This window comes from Ixodes scapularis, unplaced genomic scaffold, assembly GCF_016920785.2.
Source record: "Ixodes scapularis isolate PalLabHiFi unplaced genomic scaffold, ASM1692078v2 ptg000500l_1__unscaffolded, whole genome shotgun sequence".
Taxonomy (NCBI): Eukaryota; Metazoa; Arthropoda; class Arachnida; order Ixodida; family Ixodidae; genus Ixodes; species Ixodes scapularis.
The window spans coordinates 86858-114151 of NW_024609990.1; the positions used below are offsets into that span (position 1 = coordinate 86858).

The 27294-nt window shown below is 46.1% G+C and overlaps 1 protein-coding gene across 1 annotated transcript; it reads right to left on the minus strand.

Annotated features, from left to right (window-relative positions):
• Positions 1-471: 471 nt before the first annotated feature.
• On the minus strand, positions 472-26685 carry LOC120850842. The gene is made up of 4 exons (XM_040223508.1): positions 26619-26685; positions 16548-16639; positions 12267-12362; positions 472-631 (listed from the first exon to the last, which is right to left on the minus strand). The coding sequence occupies exons 1-4, from the start codon at positions 26668-26670 to the stop codon at positions 560-562; spliced, it is 312 nt and encodes a 103-aa protein (XP_040079442.1). The 5' UTR covers positions 26671-26685; the 3' UTR covers positions 472-559.
• Positions 26686-27294: the final 609 nt, after the last annotated feature.

Sequence of the window (27294 nt, forward strand, 5' to 3'; positions counted from 1 at the left end):
ATGTAATAATGCTCAAAGTAATAGTCTTGGAAGGCTCACTGTGAAATCAGATCTGGAACAAAGGAGGTTTTGGTAATTGGTAGAAGATGAAAGAGGGATGCAGAAGTTATAATCGACGTAAAACACCACTTTTTTTTTTTCAAGTGTGTAATGAAGCGATTGATGGGAATGATGGGATGTTCACCCACTAAGAGTGCAGGATGGAAAGGATATGCGAAAAATTCCGGAAAGCAAGCACGTCGGTTCTGCTCGAGACCTGAACGTTGTTAAAGGGGAGGGGGTACACGCAAATTTGGAGAGGAGGGTCGCAGTAAAAGGGTGAAAAAAAATTACAAAGTACAATTACACCAATAATAACCTTTAAAAAGTTATAAAATGTGTGTGAGGTTCGTGCAACACTCTTCCGAGCTCCCTGGTTTTGTCAACATGATCAAGCTTGTGCACCTTTTTTATAAAAATTATAGATAGAGAACAACGACACACGTTACCTTTATTGATCAGTCACCCCAACCAAAATTATTTCTTTGCACAAGAAGGGCCCAAAGCTATCAAAAATGTTTCATTTACTCCTTGCCCATATTTTCAAGATCCACTCTTTAAGCTTTCGTTTCACTTCCTCTGAATCGCAGTCCTGTAAATATAAGAAAATGCGACACTGGTTTTATGACAATCAGAGCACAGATATCACCCTTATAATACAGCTCCCTTTTGGTAATGGAGATGTTTGTAATCGCGCAGCACTTTATATATACTAAAATATGCTATAAATGATCCACCTTAAAATACGCATTTCAATGCGCTTTTTGCAAATGAGATTAACGGTACGTCAGTGAAACCTAAGATTAAAAAGGCGAGAGAAAAGTTTGTTTCAGTACTCGCACTAACGACAATCCTTTTAGCTTCTGGACTGTTATATTACGAAGGCGGTGCCATGGTTGTTCTATATTCACCAAATAGATTAATTCTTGGTGTTCATTACCTACAAAATAGATTGTTTTTTGTCAACGTAATGGCAGTCAGGGGAAACAAAATGTAGAAAAATAAAGGGTGTTTATTTCCTCAACTAAAGGACAGAATATGTGAGCACGTGATCTGAAGTGGATTATATACCACAGGTGTTTAACATAGTCACATGTTGGTGTTGGCGAAGCACGGGGAATGTGCTGGGTTCCACACATTGTTGAAACTGGTTCGCACTTGGTCTGACTACGACCAACTGCCCCACATCCAGTTCTTAAGCCTCTCGGGGACCGCTCACAATCGGCTGCGCAGCAGCGCAGGTTCTTCTAATCAATCATAAGAAGCTAAACAGGCGTTATTTAGCCTTTCCTTAGTAAGCAAATAGAAGTGTGTGAAATATCCTTTATGGTTTGGCTGCCCCCGTCATTGCAGTCATTTTACGCGAATTACCACCTCAATACTTGTCAAAGCATTGATTGTCACGAGCCTATGCTGAGTATAAGGCACAGTGCTCGTGTTGAAACTATGGCCTTTTGACCTTTTAAGTATGACCTGCATTTTAATATCTCTCACATAAATAAAACTTCGCGTTTTCGGAGTTTACTTCTTGAGGAATTCGGAGGATATTTTCGGAGTTTATTTTACACTCGAAATTCGATGTTGGTTTTTTGCTAGATTCCGAACTCCCCGAAATTTTGAGTTTATTTTACTGTATTCTCAATTTTTATTATCACAAAAACCAAATAAATGAAAATCGGGTACCATGACCCGGTGTCCTTAAGGAGAATTGACGAGCGAAAAGGCAAATTCCTTTTATTTTCAGATTTCAAACGAAACGGAAGCTGCATTTCCTCAGTGCCACTGACCCTGTGCTCTAATGAAGTTTTGTTGAAAATCACCGCCTTTGCTGTTGTTGTTTCTTTGTTGGTAATGTGACCTCAAAATTCGGATTTTTCGGAGAAATCTGAAGGGACATTTACCGGCGAGCGTTTTTCGGATTTATCCGAAAACACGGAAGCCTAATCATAAGTTACTTCCCAGGCCTACGAGAACAATGCGATACTCATTACTATGGCATTAAACTTTGCGAAGAAATTAAAAAAAAAACACATATATCGATAAAGTTAACCCCTTTCAAAGTCTGTCCTCTGTTTTAAGCTCTGGAATCCTTGTTCAATGGCGGACAGAGATGACGCAACACAACCAAAGCTACGAGTCGATGGATGCAAACCAGAGTTTTGCCTATCTTAAACACCATACTCAAGGTACTGTACTTCAAATAATTTTGGCAGTATTTGGTATCTTGCAAGTACATTTTGTCTAGAGTATTTGCTACTCTATTTTAAATACGATTCTCGCTGTCTTTTACTCACTACCTCAAATACATTTTTGAACATTGGACAAAACTTTGTCGCCGGAACAAGCTACGGGACTAGAGATCCTCAGACCCCAAAGCAAAGCTGAACAAATTGCAAATTTGGGGCCAAGCGACTGAACAAGAAACAGAAAACAAGGCACGAGCAAAACGCAGTTTGCAAAACGGTCAAGAGGAGACCTCTTGACCGTTGTTTTAAGTTGTTTCTGAATCGCACGTCTTGCTTGGAGCTAGGAAAGGGCTAGTGACGTCATCAGGATTTGACACGAAGACCCCCCCACCCCCCCTCCCTTTTGTCTAAAACTCCTTCAGCAAAGGATTGGGAGGCCAACGCTTGGTACGATCGCAACTTGGAGCTTTCGTCTATCGTTTCCGCTGTCCCACAGCGTTCACCGCAACCCGCTACGAGATCCGAGACTTTGCAGGATATACTTCGATCACCCCTAAGCTGAGACTGCTGTGGAAGCTACGTCCTGGTTGGACCGGTCATACGTCTTACTTTCGTGACGTCATCACATTCCCGCCCATACGCACACCCAGAGAGCCGGGTCAGGGATAAGAGGGATGCGGCTGATAGGTCCGGCAGGCGCGTAACTCCCCCGGTCTCAGCTTTATGGTGAACGCAGTATAGACCTTTGCAGCGGCAGTCTCGAACGAAGGTGTCTACAGCGCGCTTCCCTGGTTTGGGAGTGTACGTAACTGTTACCCGACTTCGCTGGGCTATGTGTTTTCTCGTCAGTGGGCTGCGGCAGCCTTAGCAGGTCCAATTCCAAATGCTGAGAGCGGCTAAATTGCCGCGTTTTTTTTGTGTGTTTTATGGCGAATATAATTTGTCAAGGTTTTTAAGAAAGCATTGTGCTATTTTTAGAAACAAACAAACAAACAAATGAAAGCAACTTCTGGCGATTCCCTACGCGACAGAACAGGGATGGGCAAAATACATGCAAATATGTTTCGAAATACAAATACAAAATACTTCGTCAAAAATGTATTTAATTGCAAATCTAACTACATTTCCAAAAAAGCATTTAAGTACAAGATACAAATACAACCAAATGTATTTGGTCTCCCTCCAAATACTTTTCCAAATACATTCCTCAAAATTTGCGTCAGCGACTTCAGGGCACCTGCAACGGGCGAATATTCGAAACTTCGAATATGAATCGAATATTATACATTTAATATTCGTATTCGATTCGTAAACTAAGTCTGGTATTTTTCCAATATTCGTCGTATCACGAATATTCGATATTAATCGAATATTCGAGAACGTATTCGCAAGCGTGAGTTTTGCTTTCGGCTTCGGTTTCGGTAAGTAAGGCCCATTGACAGCAACATAGCTGCATGGTGGTTTCAACCTAAACTGTTGGCGTGGGTGTCAGTAGCAGTAATCTGCGAGTTTCTGTGCTCTTGTGACTCTTGCCTTTTTCAACTGCTCACTTTCGCGTTCACCCACCCTTCTTATGGCGGATAGAGGTGTTTGAGGGGAATCGCTTGCGAAGCGGAGAAACGAACGGGAAGAGGAACCAGAACGCAGAAAGAGGAGCGTTATTTGGAAATATCTTGCGAGGGCGACGGCTTCGATGGCGCACTGTACGGCGTGCGAGTTAGCGCTTAAAGCGTCTACAGGTACGACAACGCCCCTTGTCAACCATCTCAAAGTACATCCTTTGTTGTTGAAAGACTATCGTAGGATTACCGCTGGTACGCCAAGAAAAGATCAACCGACGCTGACGGACTTCGTGCGCCGCATGGAGCCCCTGCCAGAAAAGAGGGTGCGAGCGCTAAATAACAAGGTGGCCGCCAAGGTGGCGCCTGATTTACAGCCTTGCAGCATTGTGGAAGATCGCGGCTTCAAAGAACTGCTGACAGAAGTCGTTCCCAACTATCGCCTACCATCCCGCTCTACACTCTCGCGCGTGCTTGTGCCACGGATGTATGACGACACCCGATAGAAGGTGAAAGCAGAGCTCAACAGTGCCTTTGAAGGCGGTACTACCGCTGTTGTCTTCACAAGCGACATGTGGACATCACGCGCTAACGAAAGTTATGTGAGCTTCATTTGCCATCTTCTCACTCCGAAATTCTTGATGAAGTGGGTCACATTGAACACTCGACACATGGCTGCCAGTCACAGTGCTGTGAACATTGCAACCATGCTGGACAAAATGTGCCGTGACTGGGAGATACCCGATGAATGTGCGAAGTTCATCGTAACGTATAACGGGCGCGACATCCGTGCTGCAATAAGGAGACTTCCGTGGATTGAAAGAGCGTGCTTCGCGCATAGGCTTCAAGTGGCGATTAATGACGCGAGATGCCGTTCGCCGGCCATTGATGGCGTGTGTAAGAAAGTGAGGCATATTGTGGGACATTACAAGCACAGTTCATCAGCTCAGAAAAGGCTTGAGGAGTGCCAAAAGAAGATGAGAAAGGACACACTACGTCTAGTGAAGACGTGGAGACGAGATGGAATAGCCAGTATCTAATGTTGTCTCGCCTTCCGGAACTCAAAAAAGCAGTCACTGTGGAGCTAGCTACCTCGGACTTTGACATCGATGGACTTGGTTCATTAGAGTAGAAAGATGCTTCTGAATATCTACAAGTATTGAAGCCATTGTTTGATGCCACTCGTATTGCCAGTGCTGAGAAGTATCCGTCTTTGTCCTCCCAAGTTCCTATGATTTTTAGTATGCCCGACTGTCTTGGTATACTGTGCGAGGGCATCAGAATTTCCCGCAGAACTGATAAGATCCATTAGGCATAGTTCACTCTGTATACGAAGGACAAGAAACATGCCATTTTACCATTTTTTAGACCACCTGAGACTGGGTGGAAGAAACACGACGACGATTGAGACGTCGTCGTGTTTCTTACACCCAGTCTCAGGTGGTCTAAAAAATGGTAAACTTACACCAGCTCGCCTGCGCCCGAACTGTTTTTTTTTTTTCATTAAGAAGCATGCCTTGCTATGTTCTTGGACCCACGCTTCAAGTCCAATATTTGTAAAGCTGGAAAGGAAAAAATATGGCTTAAGGCTCTGGTGCTGCAAGAGCTAGCCTCATGTGATACTACTGAAGAAACCCAGCCGGATGCTGCAACACAGTCGAAAGAGCAAGGCTCAACGCCGTCAGCAGTGTTTGGCAAGCATTTGACCAGTTAGCCAGAAGTGCAATGGAAAGCCAAGTGGTTTCAGCTTCAAAATTTGAAGTTGTAGCGTATGCGGAGGAGACACTGCTGAAGAGAAAGAGTGGTCCGTGTGAGTGGTGGCGAACTGTCGGGTGCTTAAGATATCCGAGTCTGGCGAAGCTTTGCATCAAATACCTGGCAATACCTGCTACTTCAGTGCCAAGTGAGAGATTTCTGTCTTGCTGCTGGAAGTGTAGTTTCCGCTTGAAGGGAGCGCCTTCTACCTAACCATGTGCAGCAGTTGATTTTTCTGCATGACAACTTGTGACCTTCTCTACAACTAGAATTTTTGTTTTTGTGTTTTTATTCTCATTAACCTCAGTCCTCACTGGTGTTAACAAGAATAAAAACACAAAAACGAAAATTCTAGTTGTAGGGAAGGTTACAAGTTGTCATGCAGAAAAATCAACTGCAGTTCTGCAGTTCAAAAATAAAAATTTAATATTCAAAGAAAAATTAACTTCAGTTCCGACATGTGAAAATAAAAATGCTGTGAATACATGCACCTGCCTTAGACTATTCGATATTCGATTCTATATTCGAAGCTAACTATTCGTATTCGAAAATATTAATATTCGCACACCCATAGTTTCTGGTTATCTCATTTTAATTTTGCATCGCACACTCGGGAGTTAGTGTGCGAGGCTCTAGTAACGTAATAGAAATATAATCACAAAAAAAATGTAATCAGCTTGGTTGTAATAGGTGAAAGAAGTACAGAGCTTCAAGCAGCTTGTTTTGTGGAATACATTTCGGTATAGACTAACGAAGAATCGTGACGACCAAGACGCGTAGCACTAGCTAGAGAATTTTTTATTGTTGCAAGTCGCACCAGTTACGAAAATCTGGACAAACCGCGCATTTAGAATGTTCCAGGCAAACATATGGATGGAAATCAGGCTGGAAAACATCACAGTTGTCACAGGCACTTATTTAGCCAGTCTGCCTGTGAACGTCGATTTCGTCACTATTCTCGCCCTGGACTAGCACCGTAATCACAAAGTCACTAAACGCTTGTGCTTGATTGAGAGACGCTGCATTCGGTGCAGAACGAAGTTTTCTTCCTGCTCTGAACAGTGCCTTTAAAATAAAGTCGGAGGAGAAAAAGAAAAAAGCCCCATGGCCGAATAAAGGATGGAGACTATATCTTACAACCACGTGCATAAAAACGAGATGTATTTTCGTCCACAAAATTGTATTTAATTATAATTGTATTTGAAAGGCCCACGTTTTAGTATTTAAATACACACGTCACATATATTACCCAATTTGTAATTAAATACAAATGCAAAATAAACAACGTATTTGAAATACCTATTTCAACTACTTGTATTTGAAATACTGCCCATTCCCGCGACAGAATAAATTCAACTGGAATGTTTGTTTCATTTTATGTTGATTTGTTGACGGCTCCCTTTACGCTCAGCCGTGTCAATCTACAAAGGTCTTAACAGTCGAAAATATTTGACCACACAGGATAGCCAAACTGCCTGAGTATTCCCGCTCACAACATGAAATTCAACGATCTCTTCAATCGAACAACATACGCATTTCACGTGCACCCCACTGTGCCGGGTTATCCGAACAGTATTTGAGAAAGGTCTCAAATAACACAGCATATCGAATATAGAGTTTCACGCCGATCGGACGAAAGCCGGCATTTTTTAAAGCACGTTTTGAAGAGACCTGATTTTTTGCACAGCACCAACGCAAATCAACGAACTTATCTATTCAGTCCTCATTCCCCGGACACGACCCTATGCGCTATTTTTCGCGAAGACTAGAAACACAGCCGACAAGGTTTTTCGGAGATTATCTCAACGGAAATAATTCTCGAAGACTCCCGAGCCTCTTGACGTTCGCTTTCTTCGTTCGTTTCCTGCGAAGGCCGAGCATGCTAAGAGCCCTCGTACTCCCTGGTTCTAATAAGGGAAGATAACACAAAAAGGGTAAGCATCCTGAGCAAGCAAATGAAGGAAAAACTTCTAAGAATATCCGGCAAACTCCGAATGCGGAATATATGGGGAGTCACGCTGACCGGGTTTCCTCAGCTCAGTTGGGTGGTAAAACTCTCTGGCTGATAGGGGTCGCTCGAGTCGCAAAATGGCGGTGGCCAGAGAGCAGTTTTTTGCAAAGGTGCATTGGTTAGGGCCGCGCATGCGCAGTAGTGGCGTCTTCGTTCCGGGGAGCGTAACGGAGCTGGGAAAACGGTCTACGAAAACTCCGTAATAAACCAATCTCGGAAATCGCCGGTTCAGGAGGTTCGAGTATAAAAATGAGTGAGAACGTTTTTCGGCGAGTGCAGGCACTCCCTTGGCTGAGAAAGCTAGATCTTGCTGACTTTATTGAGCTGCAGTGACCTAGATTGGGCTTTCTCAAAGACACCTGTGCACCCCTTGTGGTTCACCTTTTGCTCCGAAGCTCGTTTAAAAGCGTTTCTTTTATCACACATATTAATAAACCTGAGACGAACGGATGACAAGGGGACAAACACACACGTCTCTATAACGATATGTTTAATCACTTCCTTCTAAATTCACAAATTGTTTTATCCTTTAAATACTTGAACCAAGTTTTCCGCCAGGTGCTCCACCTGGCGAATAGTTTAGAAATAATTGACTGCCAATTATTTTTGAACTATTCTGGTTCTGGAACCTTGACCTTGATGCGTCAAGAATGGTTTAAGCTGGTGCCAAAGGGGGGCAGTAGAATGGAGTTTGCAAGCGGTTTCGTGGACACTCTCCCTTGTTAGCTGTGTTTCCTTCTTGACATATCTTTAAATATTATTTGCCAGTTCCAAAGTACGGGTGTTCCTCCTCGCCCTTGGCTGGGAGGACAAAATACTCGCCCTTGGTTGTAGATCAGCGACCGATGCTGCTGTCCTCGAGTCGATGTTTCTCCTGAGTGTGCACGTTTGTCATTCACTCGCGTAATCATCAAGTATGGCTGCCTGAACACCTTCTACTTCGGCTATCACAGATATGCAACGCCGAACTACATGCGAGGTCTCCCGAATCGCAGCAAGGCATATTAGAAATTTATTGCGGAATGCGTCAAGAGCCGAGCATGCAACCAAACTAAACAACCGCATTCGATAGGTCTACAATACTTCAATGACCTTGTTCCTAAAATCTTGTGGCACCCATTATGTTGAATATCTCGAGTTATTTAAAAGTAACCTTCGATTCCAGCAGCTAAGGCTCGTTTTGAAAGTCGTAAAGCTCACCGCAGATTGTGATTTTCAAAGAAGTCATCAGGTGTAGAGTAACCCGGTTTTACTTTTAGAGCGCAGCTCTTAGGGGCCCGTTTCCAGCCTGAGCGGCGTCGGCGTCGCCGTTGGCGTCGCCGTCGGCGTCGCCGTCGCCGTCGGCGTCGGCGTCGGCGTCGGCGTAACCGCGCCCCTCTCTCTCCTCCTCCTCCCCCTCCTCCTCCCCTCCTCCTCCTCTTCCCCTCCTTCTCCTCCTCCCCTCATTGTGTAATATGGTCCGGGCGGGTCACGTGACCTCGGGGGGAGGGGGTCACATGACCCGTTTCCAGCCTGTGCGGCGTCGGCGTTGGCGTCGGCGTCGGCGTCGCCCCTCCCCCTCCTCCTCCCCCCGCTCCTCCTCCTCCCCCCTCCTCCCCCGCCCAGGTCACGTGACCCCGGGGGGTGACTCCCCTCCCCCCCGCCGAAGTCACGTGACGGCCCGCCCAAGGTCATCTGATCCCGTCCCCTCGAGGTCACGTGACCCCCCCGGACCTCTGCCCTCCTCCTCCTCCCCCTCCTCCTCCTCCTCCCCTCATTGTCTGGTTCGGGGGGGTCACGTGACTTCGGGGGGAGGGGGTCACATGACCAGCGGCGAGGAGGAAAGCAGTACGAAGGTGGAGGAGGGGGGGAGGAGAGAGGAGGAGGCGGAGGCGAGGGGAGGGGAGGAGCTTGAAGGACGAGGAGGTGGTAAAGGAGAGGGAGGGGGAGCAGGAGGGGAGGAGGACTAGCACGCATGATCACGAGGGAGGAGGAGGAATATACCCTCCACTCCTCCTCCTCAAGAGCTGCGCTCCAATTCGGCGTTACAGGAAGTTGTAAACGGCTTTCACTTTTTTGATTCTTATATTACAAGCTCGCAACGTGCTTGCAAAGTATCTTCGAAAGTCATTCAATTACTTTTTCAAAGTATTTTGTACTCTACTCAAGATGGTCTGCAGCAAAGTAACCTTAATGTTACTCTAAATACATTTTAAAGGGATGTCTAGTATTTTATCCTAAATACTTTTGTGCCGTATTTGGCTGAAGACTAATGCAAACAGGCAGCGCCAAAAACGCAACGTCACGGCGGCGTTCGTTGTCTGCCAGTGCGCATGCTATCATCGGCTAAACCAATCAAGCGCAGCCATGCACGGTGACCTTGAAGTTTGAATCTGTGCGTTTGTGCTTGCGTTTCTTCTAGTTTTGGATTTGCACGTTCAGCGGTGTCGGTTGCTCCACTATTGCTCAGTGGTTTCGGCCTTCCAGCAGTCGGCACGTGACTTTCAAAGGAGGTCTATTACACCACGACAAAGATGCTCGTTTGTCAGTGGCATTGCTTGCGATTGTTGCTAGGATTGCACTTGGGTAACTAAGCTTGCGTAAAGGAAGAAAGTATCCAACCTAACACCGTTTCTCTTGAGATGAGCGCCTTGGCATAGCGTAAGGACTTCAGAAATGTTTAAACATAAATAAAAAGAGAGCGCACTGGCAGCACATCTTACCACAGATATGCCGCCTGTGTTATCTCGTTGTGTCTTTATTCCTTCAGTTTTGCCAATATCGTTGCACGAACGCTTTGCACGATACTGTAGCTAACGTGGCTACTAAGGCTAATATTTCTTTCGTTTTTTTTTTAAATTTTGCTCCTAAATTTGGTAAAAGTAAAATCACTTTTCGTACTAATATCAAAATATAAAATATTTTTGTTATACCGAGTGTTTAATTTTAATACGAACCGATTTATTAGATAAAGATCCGTAAAATATGCACTAATACAGTTCGGGCAGGTGAGTCATACGGCCAGAGGGACATCATATAGCTGGCTATTCTTTACAATATGTTTGATAATTAACTTAACTTACTTAATTATTTTTAATTATTAAAAATAATCAGATGATTTCTATTAGGAACATGCTGAGCATAATCGAAAACAACTATATCAGTGAATTTTAGAACGGCTTAAAGCTCGTGGGAAACTTGGGAGCCCACCAAACTTTTCATTCGTGCGGCAGGCGCAAAGCTAGCAGTGGCAAAACGCCGATGATTAGATTATCATCGCGTTCCGCCACTGCTAGCTTTGCGACAGCCGCACGAATGGAAACTTTGGTGGTCTCCCAAGTTTCTCACGAGCTTTAAGCCGTTCTAAAATTCATTGATATAGTGGTTTTCAATTATGCTCAGCATGTTCCTAATTGAAATCATCTGATTATTTTTAATAATTAAAAAGTTAATTAAGTAAGTTAAGTTAATTATCCGACTTATTGCAAAGATTAGCCACCCATATAATGTACCCCCTGGCCTTATGACTCACCTGCACAAACTGTTTTAGTGCATCTTTTTCGAATGTGTTGTAATAAATGTGTTCGAATTAAAATGAAACATCCGATATAAAGTGTGTACCTCTCGAGTCTCGGCAGCGCCTTTATCAACCGTACAAAAATGTTTTACGGTTGGCGTTTTGGTTGTGCGACAATACGCTTTTTCACGCTACTCGTGGAGAGTAATCTGGCACAATTACTTTATTGAATATAAATTTGTGAGAGTTAACAATAACAAAACTCTACGAGAGTATAATTCTTATAATTTTTATAGAAAACTAAAGCACAATCTGCGTTTTTCGTTACTATTTTTTAAACGTGTTGGTGCCGCGATTAATTCGATGTTGAATCACCCTTGTAAACACCGTGGCTCGTGCATAATCATACGCTGCAATGCTGTTTTATTCACTGCACAATCATTACATGGACGCCTCTTACGGAGGTACTCCTTCTCACCGGCCGAGAGAAACAGGCATATTTTGCTAACCACTTGACAGGACATGGTGTAACCGCTGAAAAGAAATTCGCCTCATCAATAGGCTTAAAAATACGGTATTACATGTGGCCATTGCCACTCAATATCTGCCTACCAGTCTTTGACAGGAAGGTCATTTGGCTATTCTAAACACCGAGAGGCTTCGGGAATTGTGACCGAATCATCAGGTTTGGGTTACATGGGTGGGATTCATTCTACTAGCTGATGACGTTTTTGTGGTTGCCATGATCATGTAGACGTAGGCGTGATATAAGAGGTGTTTTTGGTCTCGTGAAATATATCGCATCGAAGTTTGAAAGTAGCTACATATTTAAATGATTTTTATGCTATCTCTGCACCGACTGTACACTGAGATATAGGCAAATATGTCTATATCTGCATGCACAAAAAAAGACGACAAGGGTGTATTTTTTATAATGAGCCCAATGGAATTAAATATGGTCCGTCAAACATTAAAAATATAGTTCGCGTGTACAACCTGCAGAAAATCAGTAAAAAACGCAATCAGTTTTACCTCTGTTAGTGCCACGTACATGACAATGCCCGAAATATTTCATACTGATCTGCTATGCTGCCCTCAAAAGAAGTAAAACGGAATTATGAAAAACTTTATTTTTATATGAAAAAGCCGGGGTCTGCCTTCAGGAGCACATGTGAGAAAATGAAGCGCCCAGGCAGCAAGAAGCTTTCCAGGTAACTTACCAGTTCACCGCCCGAGCACGCCTCTTCTGGCAACTTTGTCGTTTCTCCGTTTTTGCATATCAGAGTGCATGTTCTTGGATCAAAGGTTTCGTATTCCTGAAATAGATTTACATAATGTCAGGAATAAAACTGTGTAGTAGAAATATGTAAGTAAAAAATAAATCTTTAAAATGTTCAACTTGGACAAAATCGAAATTCCGAAGTGCATGAACTGGCGTCGCTTACTTCAATCTTGTTGTAAGAACAGGATCTAGCTCAAGAGCAACGCTGACTGCAGCGGTTTTCTATCTTGAACACAGCAGCAGCTTTTGGTATTCTTGTTGAGGGGGCGCTGCTGATACCTGCGGGTGTCTGAACCGGCGGGTAAGTAGCCGGAAATGGGATTTATAGGAGACCTGACTGACTCCGTGGGTAAAAATACATGGACTTCTAGCCGATTCCGCTCATCACATTTCAGCCTTGCTTGTCTCTTTATTTGACTTTCTGACAACACAGTATTCCCCAGAAGTAGATATGTACATATTAGTGAACAATAATAATTAAATTCCCTTACTCATTACTTGAACAAAAAGTAACAGAGAACTGTGCTAAGAAAACCTATCGGGAACACGGGAACGCGTCCTATTTTATGACAGCGCTATCCTGGTGGCAGTCGAAGAACTGTTGTCTGACGTAGCGCTCAGTGAAACAACCCTGGAAGTTGGGACCGCTGGCTAAATGTTGACATTGCGGCTGGACAGGAAAAAACAGAGCAATTTAGTTTGTGATGCAATTAATGCTTTTAGCCACCCCTTCACTTACGGTGTATATAGGTGACCACCGAAATCGTCCATTTATATTTGGCTTATTCAGTAGAAATATCAAATACTGATTACATAATTCAATCACTCATAGTTTCAACAGGTATATTTTTGCCTCTTCGTGCACAAAGGTGGCGATAAGTATAGATTGGCCGGCCGGAAAAAAATCGTGAGCTTTGTTCACGTTAAAGCCGCAGTTTTGATCTTGATCGAACGGCCTCCCTTGCGTGGGCTGTTTCATTGAGCTCTAGGTTATCAAGTACTTGTACAGCTACCGCCAGGGTAGTTATATGAAGTATCAAGTTATATCAGGTACCAAGTACTCATGAGATAAGACACCGCTTGCGTGTACCGGAAAGCTCGGTGAGCTCCATAGGTTACGCGGCACAAAGATTCAATAGAATCACGTTACTTTTTCGCTCCTCTGGATGTGTCATTTTTCTGAAAAGAGTAGCTGCCTTCCATGCTTCTGTCGATAATAATTCGTCATTTTTTTAACCACTCGTGGACATAAAAAATTTCCACAACAGTTTTACTTTAGGCAATATTTACCCCATTCAACCTTGTAGAACTACTCGCCCCATCCGACACCAGTAGAAGCAAGGATATAAAAATCAGCGCCTTGATTTATTTTCGAAAAAAATGGTTGCGCTTATAGAGACAAGGGGGAGGAACACACAACACGATCCCCCAGCACCAACTGTATAAGTTTTGGAACTCCGCGCGAATATATACTCTGCGCCATCACGCCACTCAAACAATCCCGTACCCCGCTGCTAATCGCAAGAACTGGTTCTCTTTATCTGCAATATCAATTGTAGCCACGCTATCGCATTTACCGTCGTAACTTTAGGTTTAGACCGTTCCAAAAATTTCACTTACTATTTTATTTTTAGGCATGTTTGTAAGCGAGTACGTAGTGAACACATGGTTGCATCCGCACTCATGACAATGCATCGACAGATGGCCATCTCGATGTCTGCCCACGTTTTGGTTATATTCGCGTAATTTCTCATGAACACATCTTTCTGTACGGCCTATATATTATTTGCCACACGTTAACGGAATCTCATACACATATCCTTCGCATACAATAAACTGGTTCCGGTGCTTCCTCAGGCAGATTTTGCGGGGCTTTTTGGAAGGATGTATTTTTCTTAATTTCCCTTATGTTTATGCTATTCGTCACTAAGGTGCTTGTACTGTATACGTTCCCTAACACATTCCATAGCTCAAGTTTTTGATAGACACATTTTTTATACAATCTGAGACACAAGTTTTTCCGTTCTTCCTATTTATACCTTGTTTCACTTTACGAGGGACCTCAAAGGACACTAAGAGCCACCGAAGTCAACGTAAAGCTCGCAGGGTGTCACGTGTTCTTCCGACACGTGACGATGACACCGTTTTAGGGCTAAGAAAAATCTGACGCACAGGAGGTAGGCCAACAAAAGTGATAGTATGAGACAAAATATGGGAAATTGCCGAAGGCATGCATCCACGCGGCAAAGATCGCCAAGCTGCTATACACCGCTTTCGGAAGGGCAACTGAATCTAGGAAAGTCGTGGACGACATTTTGATTCCCGACATACACCTCCTGAGATTGTGGGAGAGGCGACGGCAAGCGATCCTTAGATACAAGAGAGAGAAAAGAAAGAGAGTCCTCAAAGGAGTCAACATGCTTGCCACAGAAGCCGAGGAGTACGCGAGAGAACTGGATGAAAACCGTTGTTAAAAATTCTGCGAATCCTTCGACCACATCACCATGATTAATGACCATTAGGGAGTCTTCAACTCGATGAGCAGAAAGAACAAGAGCGTCAGCAACGTTCCCGTTATTCTGTTACTTTCGGAAAAGGAAACGGAAGAAATTATTGAGGAAACGGGGGAACGTCTTCTTTCCCCAACTGACTTGAGACCCACACCAGAACATCTACACCCCTAAACACCTCGGGTCGGCGAGAGAACGCCGAAATTCTTCATTTAAGGGATCGGAACTAGAGGCAGCCATCGGCCAGACCAAGAAGAACAGCGCGCCGGGCCGAGACGGGATCACGGCAGCCATGCTGAGAAACACGCCAAAAACGGCCAAATACAAAATACTGAAGACTTTGAACAGGATCTGGCAGGAATATTGTCATCAGCGACGGCAAATGCTGACAACAAATTGAACACGACGATTACATCAATGTTCGGCTCAAACTTGATTTGAAGCCAAGCGCTGACTCACCACTCGTTTTCAATCTGTGTCCAACTTTGGCGTTCACCGGTGACGCAAAGATGTCAGCACTATGGCTTTGTCTTCTAGGCGGTGTTGACCAGGGGGAGCTCAGGATCTAGAATACCACTCCCCTCCGACACCCCGAGCCTGCCGCGCAGCATCTTTGCTCATGGGATTCACAATTGCAGTCAGAACCATCGTCACCAACAAGAGTCATTTGAAGATCGTCCAGGCTCCCAGCTACCGGCGGCGCACGAGTAGACAACCAGTGATTTCCCTACACACCCCCTAGGGGTGTGTATACCCCCTTGTTTTTCTGAAAGCACTCCCTTAATTCGCAACGACTCCTCTATTCTCAATGCCCCCCCCCCCCCCCCCCCTAACCCGCCTCCCAACAATTTAGGCATCACCCCCAATTTCAATTCCTGGGGAAACCCCTGCAGATAACCTGGATATCAGGTTGTAAACTCGTGTAGGGCTCTCGATTTTCAATACAAGTCAATTCCTTCCTTTTCCTTCCGGCTCAGGGGAGTAACGGGAAAGTGCGAAGTCACAAGACAAACTACGAACTATGAATTGGCTCGTGTGTTCGTAGCGTTCATCGCGGTTCATTGTAAGGTGGAACGGAGTGTAGGCCTAGCACCTGCAGGCCGTGCAGGCCGCCATGGTGGCGACTTATATCATTGAGTTGAGGCAGCATTCCTCGAAGAGGGCGGTGTCTCCCTTCGCTCTTTTGGGTTAATCTGCTACTGGCGCACTCGTGGGAGTGATCAATGACGCGACCCATCTCCAGCTTAGCCAGACCACCTACTCCGGGCGCGTTTATTTCCCGCAGGTTATATAAGCCGGCCCCAAAACCCCGAGACTATAAGGAAGGCTCTGGTCCTCTTTTTTTTTTTTTTTGCAGCTTCCCCTATTTTATGAATTTGCCTAGTGTGGTAGCGTGGGCCCCTCCAGGTGAATCTGTCAGATATGACATCTCCGATATTTTAGTCTTTTCTTTTTATTGTTTGGCCGACGTGCAAAACGTCTTGGCGTAGTCGTCAATAAACACGTCATTCTACGGTCCAACAGACATCCTGTGTTTGTACGTGGTACCCCCCCCCCCCCCACACACACACAAACACTTTCCGAAAAAAAAGGGGGGAAACCCACAACAATCAGTATTTTTTTTTTTTATAAAATAAGGAAGCCACTTTGGATTATCAAAAAAAAATCTACTTTCTGTTTAATTGTTTTCTGTCCTTTCAAATACTCACAGATACTTGCTCAGAGCACACATTGTCTCCGCCTTCTCTAATATATAACTCGCATTCGTTGGAAACTTCGGTGTAAGAAGAAAACGATTCCCCTGAAAAAAAAAAAAAAAAAAAAAGGACTGTGAATGAAGGTATTAGTTCGCTGGATCATGCCAACAGCTCACTTGAGCTAAAAACGCAAACGATTTTATTTAACTTTGTTTTCCTTTTATTTTACTGTTCCTTTCAGCTTCCCAGTTCACATCCCAGGTGCAAACGGCTCATCTCATTATCGTGTGTATTTTGATTAATTATATTATCAAAACCATCGCCTTATTTTTTATTAGAAGTGTATAAACATTGATAAGTTAGAACCATTTTTCTGCTTTGTTCACCAATATTACTGAAACTATTTTATATTAAGGATTTCTTCGCTAATGTGTGCACTTTGTTGTTGTGTCTAAAAGCGAACTGCCGCTGTTAATGAGTAAGTCCGGCGCACTTTCCCGATATTAGGATCACGACGGGTTTTAGTGAAGGAAGTGTACCTAAATTACGAAATGGCCGTTTTTTTTATTGTTTTTTTTTAAATTTTGTAGATATGCTATTTCCAAATTTTTTATCGGTGGTTTACTGCGAAACCGGAACTACCGGCTCTAGCATTATGGCAAGCCATGTGATCAGCTGCATGGTCGTCATGTGACGCAAAGTTCGTATTGAGGTACCGCAAAGCGTATTACCTTCCTAGTCGCAAGAGCAGTTTCGATCAGTTAGGTAAGAGCTACCGTTTTTTTACTTCTTTGCTCTGCAGATATCAAACCCCATCTGTAGCATACATTAATGAACGTTAATAAATTTACCAGCTGAAAAGCAAGTCTGCCACGATGAACCTATATTGCAGTTCTTCTGAGAAGAACTACAATCTTGGTGAAGCGTTGTAAAAGCAGTTCGTAAGCCCGCGCTTAGCAGGAAAGAACTAAACTATGGCCTTCAGTGAATGCCACCTTCGGTACAAACTTCGGCACCACGACGCACTTGAGCGAGCAGGAAGTCAATAATCTTTGTGCGCGATCGCTGTAGAGTACTTAAAAACTACGACCTCTAAAACACCACGTAACAAGCAGAAATCGTACGCTGGGACGGCTGAAAACGCAGCATAAAACATTGCGAGAAAAGTGGGAGTACGCACAAGAAACCTTCTAAAAAAATGAAAATAACATCAGGGCACAAAGGTGCTTGATAAGTAGCCAACAAGCTGCATGCCCTCTGAGTAGTTTGTGGTAGCATTTTTAATATCGGTTTTGGAGTGAATTGCGGTTTCCCAATAGTATAATAATTTGACACTGCTCGTATTTAGTCTCCGTAAATCGATACCAGTAATTTAATTTGGTTCGACTTTTGAGCAGAGTCACCCTTTAATGTAGGAAGAATGTTTCATAATTTTTTTCGTCCAGGGCTGTCACTTTTTTTATTCTCAAATTAAAGTTTGCAATCTCCTCTTTTCCAGGGCGCACAATTCTTCGATACACTCTCTATCAGCGGCTTGAATCGCTAAATTGAGAATATATTTTCTGCATTGTCCCTGCCATAGGCACTAGGGAGTTTTAGCAAGTCGTTTTTCGAGCGCACGGTTCCGAAATAACGAACGGTGCAGCTGGTCCGTTCCGTGAAACTGTACGTGAAATTTGACATATTTTAGCGAATCGTGAGACTGGCGTAACCGTGTAAACGATGACGACGATTGTTTTTGACTGGTGGCGCCATCTTCTAGTAAACATGTGAAACATTCTGCAACGTGCAAATCCGTGGCGGCTCGTGTTTCTGGAGTACGACTGATGTAAACAAGACGGCCGGCGTAACATTTGCCGGTCGCACTTCAAGACCTGCGAAGCTAGATCGAGTAAAAAGTATCTGAATGACCGTGAAGGTATGTGCTGTTTCTCCCTCATCTTGAACTTGAACGATCGTTCACGTTTTGTGCCGTCGAACCAAATCATTTCGTCTGCTCGCGGTCGCCACGGCAGCTAGTCTGCCCGGAGACCGGAAATACTTAGCATGCGCTGTTTACAGCATTCACGATCGCTTACCATTGTGAGCAGTCCTCGAAATGATTTGGTTCAACCTCTCCAATGAAGCAGAGTAACAGGATGGTAAATCGCCTCCCGCTGTCCTAAGCCTAACGCTCGACTGGATCGGCGAAATCGGTCGCCGAACCGACCGCCATCTTTTTTTTTTTTAACCGAGTCGTGAACGGTGCTGGCTGCGTTGCGATGACGACTCCAGCGGCTGGAGTGGGAGAAAAGAACGAGAAAAGACTCCCGACGCCCCGAACGACTCGCACGCGCATGCGCAGTGGTGTCGCCGATGCGTTCGAGGACGAACCCTTCGTCTGGAAACGACCGGCGAAACTCCCTACTATTTACGCCGTGAAACGATTAAATATATAGTTTTTTTTTCCTATCGTTTGTGCAATCCTCTTTAGATTTCAAGCAGCAAAAATATAAAATTTTGTGATTTAATTTTGACACAACAGTGAATATAAATCTACCTTAACATAGAGAGCCTCGTGTTTATACGACTCAACTTGTTAGCCACAGTCACATATATTGTACCTGAATCAATATGTTCTTGCGAAGTGAGGTAGGTCGCCTAGAACACCCGTGATTGGTACAACTGCGCATCGTAGTATTAAAAGTTAAATCATGGTTGTGCCCTTGAGCTAAGGAATTAATTACAGTCCATAAAATTATGAAATAGGCACTTCGTCAATACATATATCATCAACCATACGATATACGTTTCACAATACGAAAATGGTGAAGACGCAAGTGAGCTAAAAGCAATACAATTTTCAAAATGTCACGAAAGTTTTAGGACATGCCCTTCCAGTGTATCTTTTATAGAAACACTGAGCGGAAATCACAATGCTTGTTTTATGACCAACATTGTTTGACTTTACACTCATCTCCGTAACGCAGGCGACGAATCATGCAGAAAGGAGTGATTTAACTTGTGCCCCTCTAATTTATAAGCACCTTCGTACTCAGATCGAATCTGGCGTTAAATAGTGCTTACTCAAGTGAACATTTTCTTATATAATAATAAACTGACAGAGCTTGGATATTTATGTTTGTTCTTGACACGATGCCGGTCAATTTAATTAGCAAATAAGCATCAACCTTGCTAACTGATGACTTTTTGTTAACTAGAAAAAAGTGGTATTTCATGCTCTACTCGATATAGCAGCTACTTAATTGGACACTTTCTGACGGCTTGCGTGCGTAATTGTCATATTTCCACCCCGCGTCCTTGTGACAGTGCCGCTCTGCCCTGTGTTTTGGGGGACAGGATCCCGTCAAGCTGCAAACTTGCAGCTTTTTTTCCTGGCCCCCCTTGTCACATGTGTGTAAAAGCGCTGTGAAAAAAATAAACTGATTCTGATTCTGTGTATTTTGCTTTTCCAACCCACAGACACATAAAAGTTTTGTTCACTACATAAAAGAGGCAATAAATAACTTCTATATGTTGGAGAAGTTGTATATGTATACTGTAAACGACTTAATTTTCGCGAGGAACTGATTTTCGAAAATTTTGCGAATCGCCTGCAATTCACGAAAAATAGGTTCCGCGAACAATTCCGGTGATATGTAAACATATTGGAATTTTTACTGAGATTCCACCGCTTCGCGAAAATTAGAACCCGCGAAAATTCCAAAAACTTGGGCTTTGACCTAAATCGCGAAATATCGAGCCCGCGAAAAGTAAGTCGTTTGCAGTATGTCCAGAACAGGTAGTAATTTAAATTAGCTTCAAAATAAGAAATTAAATTAAGGCCTTCCTAAATTAATTATAACGTTTGTATCGAGGATAAAAACGCCGAAATATATTTGCAGAGCATCTTTCAGGTAATTTTGGGGTATATTTACTTATAATATATATATGGGAGAATCGATCTTCTATTTATAAGCCAAATTTTCAGTCATTAATAAAATATAGTTTTTTTATCATCGATACATTTGACTGCATGAATTTCACATAACCGCTTGAGACCGACACGAGAGGACGATACTCGAGAATACGTCAGCTGTTGAGTCTGCGGAAATGTGCTTTTGTTCACTGTTTTGCAGTGTAAAATACCGGCATGCAGGGTATGCCAAAAACGACTTTGTGCTCATATGATAAATTGGAAAGTAATTGCACGAAATCTGCAGACAGATTGAGATAACGTTTACTGTTTCTAAATAATTCCTTACACAATGCTTTACTGCAAAAACGGATTCATATAAATGCATTCAATGATATTTCTAAATAAACATAAATTGAGCGAAGGACAGACGAAGATTACTAAAGTCCTGATAGGAATCTTATTTGGGCATCAACTTGGCTGAGCTCGAAACTTCGCAAGATACTGCCCCGGGAGGCTAATGTATTTTCGGTTTTACGTGCACTTGTTTTGGGCCCCCACTTTACTACTACTGTATTTTATTTATCAGTCATGTGCTCTAACATTTAACTAGGCTGCTGTATATTGCCGCGGGCGCAGCTGACCAAGTAGGTAGTGCGCCCGTGGCATAACGGTTGTCGCGCTTGTCTTCTACGAAGAAGGCCAGGGTTCGATTTCTGGCCATGTCTACGCATTTTTGTTGACGCTGTGGTGTTCTGGTAAATTCGAGAACCGTCTGCTGATTCGATGTTAGAATGTTCTCCGCACCGAACTTCTACGCCAAATGTTCCAGAAGCCTACGCGTGTACAAAAAAGGCGCCGCGTGGCAAGCCGCAGTCAGTTTCGCCCCAGCGTTCGGATTCTATACCCGTGGACCCTAACCCCTCCGAAAACACGCCGGCCAAGTGGCATGCTCAGCCCCTGGAGGCTACCCTTCGCAGAAGACCAGACCAAGGCCCGGTCAAGTCGCCGTAACTAAGGTCTACCGCCGGAACTCGGACCCCTGCCGCAGAAATCAAAGAAGACCGCGACGATGACCACACCACCCGTCGTTGTCCTGCCCGTCGCCCCCCGATTTCCGACGCCCTTCCATGGCAAAATCTATAGAGACGTCGAGGACTGGATCCTTCACTACGAGCGCGTGGCCCGCCACAACAAATGGAACGCCGAGCAACACGTCCAGAACCTCTACTTCTCGCTGGAATGCACCACGAGGCACTGATTCGAAAACCCCCAAGGCTTCGCTCACTTCGTGGGATATCTGCGCCACCGAGTTAAAGCAAACCTTCTCGAACCAACACCGGCGACAGAAGGCGGAGAACCTGCTCCAGATGCGGACTCGAGCCCCCGACGAAAGCGTGACAAGCCTCGTTGAAGACGTGCTACGACTGTGTACATGCGCCGACCCGCAAACCACCGAAGAGAACAAGTTGCGCTTCCTCATGAGAGGCGTCAAGAGCGAAATCTTTGGTGGCCTTGTCCGCAGCCCCCCAATGATGATAGACGACTTCGTGGCCGAGGCGACCAACATCGAGCGAGCGCTGTCGGCCAGAGCTGTGCACTTTCAACGACTCGCCGATGTATCAATGGTTCCGGCTCTCTCACCACCTCGATCCGATGTCGATGGTTTTGACATCGATCACCTGCGGCAGATCATGAGCGACGTCGTCCGGGATGAGCTCAAGAAACTACTGCCGGCTCCCAACCGCCCAGCTTCCCTTTCGGTTGCCGAGGTGGTTCGAGAGGAAGTACAGCGAGTTTTCCAGCCGGACATTCCTATCATCGTTCCAGCTCCCGAAGAACCGGCGCTGGCGCAATGACCCGACGACACACGCCCGCTGGGCCGCAGCCGCAACGTGAGCCTTCAACACCGAGGCAACCGCCGTACGTCCACCCAGAGCAACCTGCGCCGAGGAAGACGGACGTCGGGAGGACCGCTGACCGACGCCCGCTGTGTTACCATTGCGGAGAAGCTGACCATATACCGACGATGCCCCTACCGGCAGATCGGGCTTCGCGGGTTCGTGTCGGACGCTCCACGCCCGAGGAGCGGAGAACGACCGCGAGACATCGAAGAATATCTGCATCGAGCACCATCTCCAGCGCCCGCTCCCTCCCGAGGATACCGGTCGCCCTCACCACGACGCCCCGCTTCACCGATGCTCAGGCCCCCACGCGAAAGCCTGCTGCCCCTCGCTCGTCGTCGGGGAAACTAAGCGCGGCAACCCCTGGAGGTGGTGTTGCCGAAGATAATCGACGCAAACATCCTCCACGAACGTCGGAGGGCCCACACTCTAACGACACCGCACGTAAAAACGACGCTCCTGCGACGGCAAAGAATAATCTAATCGTCGTTATCGACGGCCACGACGAGTCGGCCTTCGTCGACACCGGAGCAGACTACTCCGTCCTGAGTGGGAGGCTCTACCAACGCCTTCGGAAAGTGACGACGCCATGGGATGGTCCACAGATACGAACTGCCGGAGGGCACCGCATTACACCAGTCGGGATGTGCATTGTTCGCGTCGAGATTCACGGTGAAACATGCCCGGTGAAGTTCGTTGCTCTACGGGATTGTGCAAGAGACGTTATACTCGGCACGAACTTTCTCTGCGAGCACGGCGCCGTCATCGACCTGGAAGCCAACCGGCTGACACTGCGAAAACCTGTTTATGACGTCCGGGGATCAGGAAATAACGTCGGCCGGCTCAGTCGCAGTGCTATCCGAGCACGTGAACTTGCCACCGCGCTCGAGTGTGCTGGTGCCCATCGGAACCCAAACAGCTAATTACGGAGACGCCCTGCTGGAAGGTAATGTTCAACTGCTCATAAGCAGAGGGATCGATGTCGCCAGAGGCGTAACGAAGCTCCAAGATGGACGCACCGCTGTTCTTGTAACGAACTTCCGACAAGAGGCTCAGCACCTAACAAAAGGTACCACCGTGGGGCACATCCGGGAGCTCCAGGACACAGCCGCAATCGCCGGAATCTCTGAAGACTATACTCCGCGACAACTTTTCTTGGCAATGCAGTGAATTAAGGTACGTCCCGCGTCCCCTCTCCCATTTTGAGTGTACGCAGGCTCTCCTCCTCTCCCCCGAAATGGGGGAGGAGGAGAGCCTGCGTACACTCAAAATGGGAGAGGGGACGCGGGACGTACCTTCCATTGGATTGCCGAGAAAAGTTGTCGCGGAGTATACCCTTCGTCGCAACACGAGACAGCGTCATCTTCAAAGCTCGACATCGACCCAATAACCCTCCCCCTTCCCCACCGACGACAGCTGGCTGACCTCCTCGCCCAGTTCAATGAGTTCTTGCCACGTCATCAAAGGTGCGCCAGACGACGGTTCCGAAACATCGAAGTGTTACTGATGACAACGCACTTTCTGTGCATCGGCCACCGTACCGACTTTCCTTGAAAGAAAGGGAAATCATCCAGAAGCAAGTTCAGGAAATGCTTGATCACGACATCGTCCAGCCGTCAAACAGTCCGTGGGCTTCCAAACTAGTCTTGGTGAAGAAGAAAGACAGAACCCTGAGGTTCTGCGTGGACTATCGCCGGCTGAACGCAGTAACAAAAAAGGACGTCTCTCCGGCTGCCCCGCATTGACGACACCCTGGATCGGCTGCGCCACGCCCGTTACTTGTCGTCGATGGACTTGAAAGAGCAGGTACTGGCAAATAGAGGTCGACGAACGAGATCGCGAGAAGATGGCATTCGTCACGCCGGACGGACTGTATGAATTTAAAGTAATGCCGTTCGGACTGTGCACAGCGCCGGCAGCCTTCCAGCGCGTTATGGACACCGTCCTTTCCGGCTTGAAATGGCAGAGCTGTCTCGTGTACTTCGACGACGTTGTGGTGTTCGCAAGCGAATTCGACGAGCACCTGAGACGACTGCGATCCGTGCTACAGGCTATCAAAACCGCTGGGCTGACACTCAAGCCTTCCAAGTGTCGGTTCGCCTATGGTGAGCTGAAATTTTTGGGACACGTTGTGAGCGCTCAGGCTGTAAGCCCTGATCCTGCAAAGACGTCCGCTGTCGCCGAATTCCCGAAACCATCAGACAAGAAGGCCGCCTGAAGGTTCCTTGGGCTGTGCGCCTACTACAGACGTTTCGTTCGTGACTTTGCACAAATTTCTGCACCGCTGACGCATCTTACGAAGGGCGACGTGCAGTTCCAGTGGGGCAAGGAGCAAGAACAAGCGTTCGACGAACTCAAGCGAAGGCTCCAGTTGCCCCCTAACTTCGAGCATTTTGATCAGTCTGCGGAGCAGAAATCCACACGGACGCCAGCAATACTGGTCTCGGTGCGGTTCTCGTTCAGCGACAAGAAGGAGCAGAGAGAGTAATCGCTTACGCAAGCCGGGCGCTGTCCAAGGCAGAACAAAATTATTCAACGACCGACATGCAAGGAATGTCTTGCAGTCGTCTGGGCAATAACCAAAAGCCGTCCGTACTTGTACGGCATCCCGTTCCGCGTGGTCACAGACCACCACGCCCTCTGCTGACTCGCCAACCTCAAGGATCCGTCAGGCCGCCTCGCCCGCTGGAGCCTCCGACTGCAAGAATTCGATATAACTATTGCGCATAAATCCGGCCGCAAGCATAATGACGCTGACTGTTTGTCTAGGGCTCCAGTTGAACCTCCAATCTCCGGCTCCGGCGCCGACGACGATGACGACACCCGTTTTCTTGGAGCGGTTAACGCTACCGACGTGAGGGCACTGCAACGCGACGACGCGGAACTTCGCTCCGTGATCGATCACCTCGAAGGTCGAAGAGGCTCTGTCCCACGGGTCTTTTCTCAGGACCTACCGAGCTTTGTCCTGCGGCGAGGCGTGCTTTTCAGAAAGAATATCGGAACCCGCGAAACTCCATGGCTACTGGTTGTCCCTACCAGCCTCCAAGAATAAATTTTTCAAGCGTGCCACGACGACCCAACGGCCGGACATCTCGGCTACAGCAGGGCCCTTGCCCGGATTCGTGACAAGTACTACTGGCCAAAACTCCCGAAAACTGTTCATCTGCACACACGGTCATGTCACAAGTGCCAACGGCGTAAGAAGCCTCCGACGAGACCTGCGGGATTCCTGCAACCGATATCGGCCCATACTACACCTTTCCAACAAATTGGAATGTATTTGCTTGAGCCCTTCCCGCCATCGACGTCGGGAAACCGCTGGATAATCGTTGCCACGGATTACCTTACCCCGTACGCGGAGACGAAAACCCTTCCGTCGTGAACAGCGGTGGAAGTCGCCAAGTTTTTCGTCGAGTGTATTCTCTTTCGACATGGCGCCACCGAAGTCTCGATAACCGACCGAGGGTCATCGTTCTTGGCCCAGCTAACGCAAGAGATCCTTCGGCTCAGCCACACCAGCCATCGTCGGACCACCGCGTACCATCCGCAGACCAACGGGCTAACAGAGCGGCTCAACAAGGCGATCGCCGACATGATCTCCATGTACGTCGACGTATAGAGCACAAGACGTGGGACGAGGTATTACCATACATCACGTTCGCTTACAACACTGCAGCTCAAGAAACAACCGGGTTTACACCATTCCAGCTGGTGCATGGCAGAAAATTGACAACCAAGCTGGACGCGATGCTGCCCCATGAGCGTGTGGACGACGGATGCGACGATGCCCATGCGCGGTGAGTCAGAGAGCAGAAGAGGCATACACGCCAACTAGCCCGCCTTCGAATCCACGATCAACAGCGTGTCGACGCTCGCCGGTACAATCTTCGTCGCTGCGCCGTCCACTTCCAACCCGGAGGCAGAGGGTGGGTGTGGACGCCGATTCGTCGTCGCGGTCTTAGCGAAAATCTGCTGAAGTTCTACTTCACGGCACACTGGAAAAAACACATCCACTAAAAAATGCGATGATCGCAGTGACGTTGCACTTTCGAAGCTGTTTTACTGGCTCGTTGGCTGGTAGTGTTGGCCGCGCTCCAACGTCCGCTATCTTATGGATAGATTCCTTTCGAAATATACTGTCCTCTTTTGGCACCTGTGAAATCCCTGCACAATGGCAGAATAAAACCGCAACGTCATAGCACACTTTATACGTTTGGTTGGATTACAAGACACAATACATATATAAATATATATATTTATATATATTTTCTAAATTAAACTTACCGCTTAGAAAAGATGGTAGAATAAGCACCACGGCGAAAACTACGAGCTGCATTTTGCTCAATGGCAGCGTCCCACTGAAAGAGTAAAGATAATATAAATATGGCCTCTGAACTCAACACATTTTTCGCAGAGTACTTTGTTGGCAGCTGTAAAATCCCTGCACAATTGCGGATTAAAAGATGGTAGAATAAGCACCAGGGCAAAAACTACGCTCCGACGTCCGCTATCTTATGGAATAACTTGCGCGTTCCTCGATGCAGTCGCTATACATCTGTGCAGTGGTTCCCACCCTCTAATAATCGGCACGTGACTTTTGAAAGGGGTCTATTAAAACACTTGAAGAGTGCAGGGTAGAGCAAAAGTCACGTGATAAAAAAAACTGTAAATTCCTTTCGAAATAGACTGTCCTCTGTTGGCAGCTGTGGAATCCCTACACAATGGCAGAATAAAACCGCAACGTCATGGCACACTTTATACGTTTGGTTGGATTAGAAGACACAAACACATCGGCAGAAAAAAGCGATGAGTGCAGCGACATTGAACTTTCGACGCTGTTTGAATGGCTCGTCGGCTCCTAGCGTTGGCCGCCCTCCGACGTTCGCTATCTTACGGAATGACTTGTACGTTTCTCGACGCCAGTTGTTCCGCCATTGTGCAGTGCTTCCTACCTTCTAAT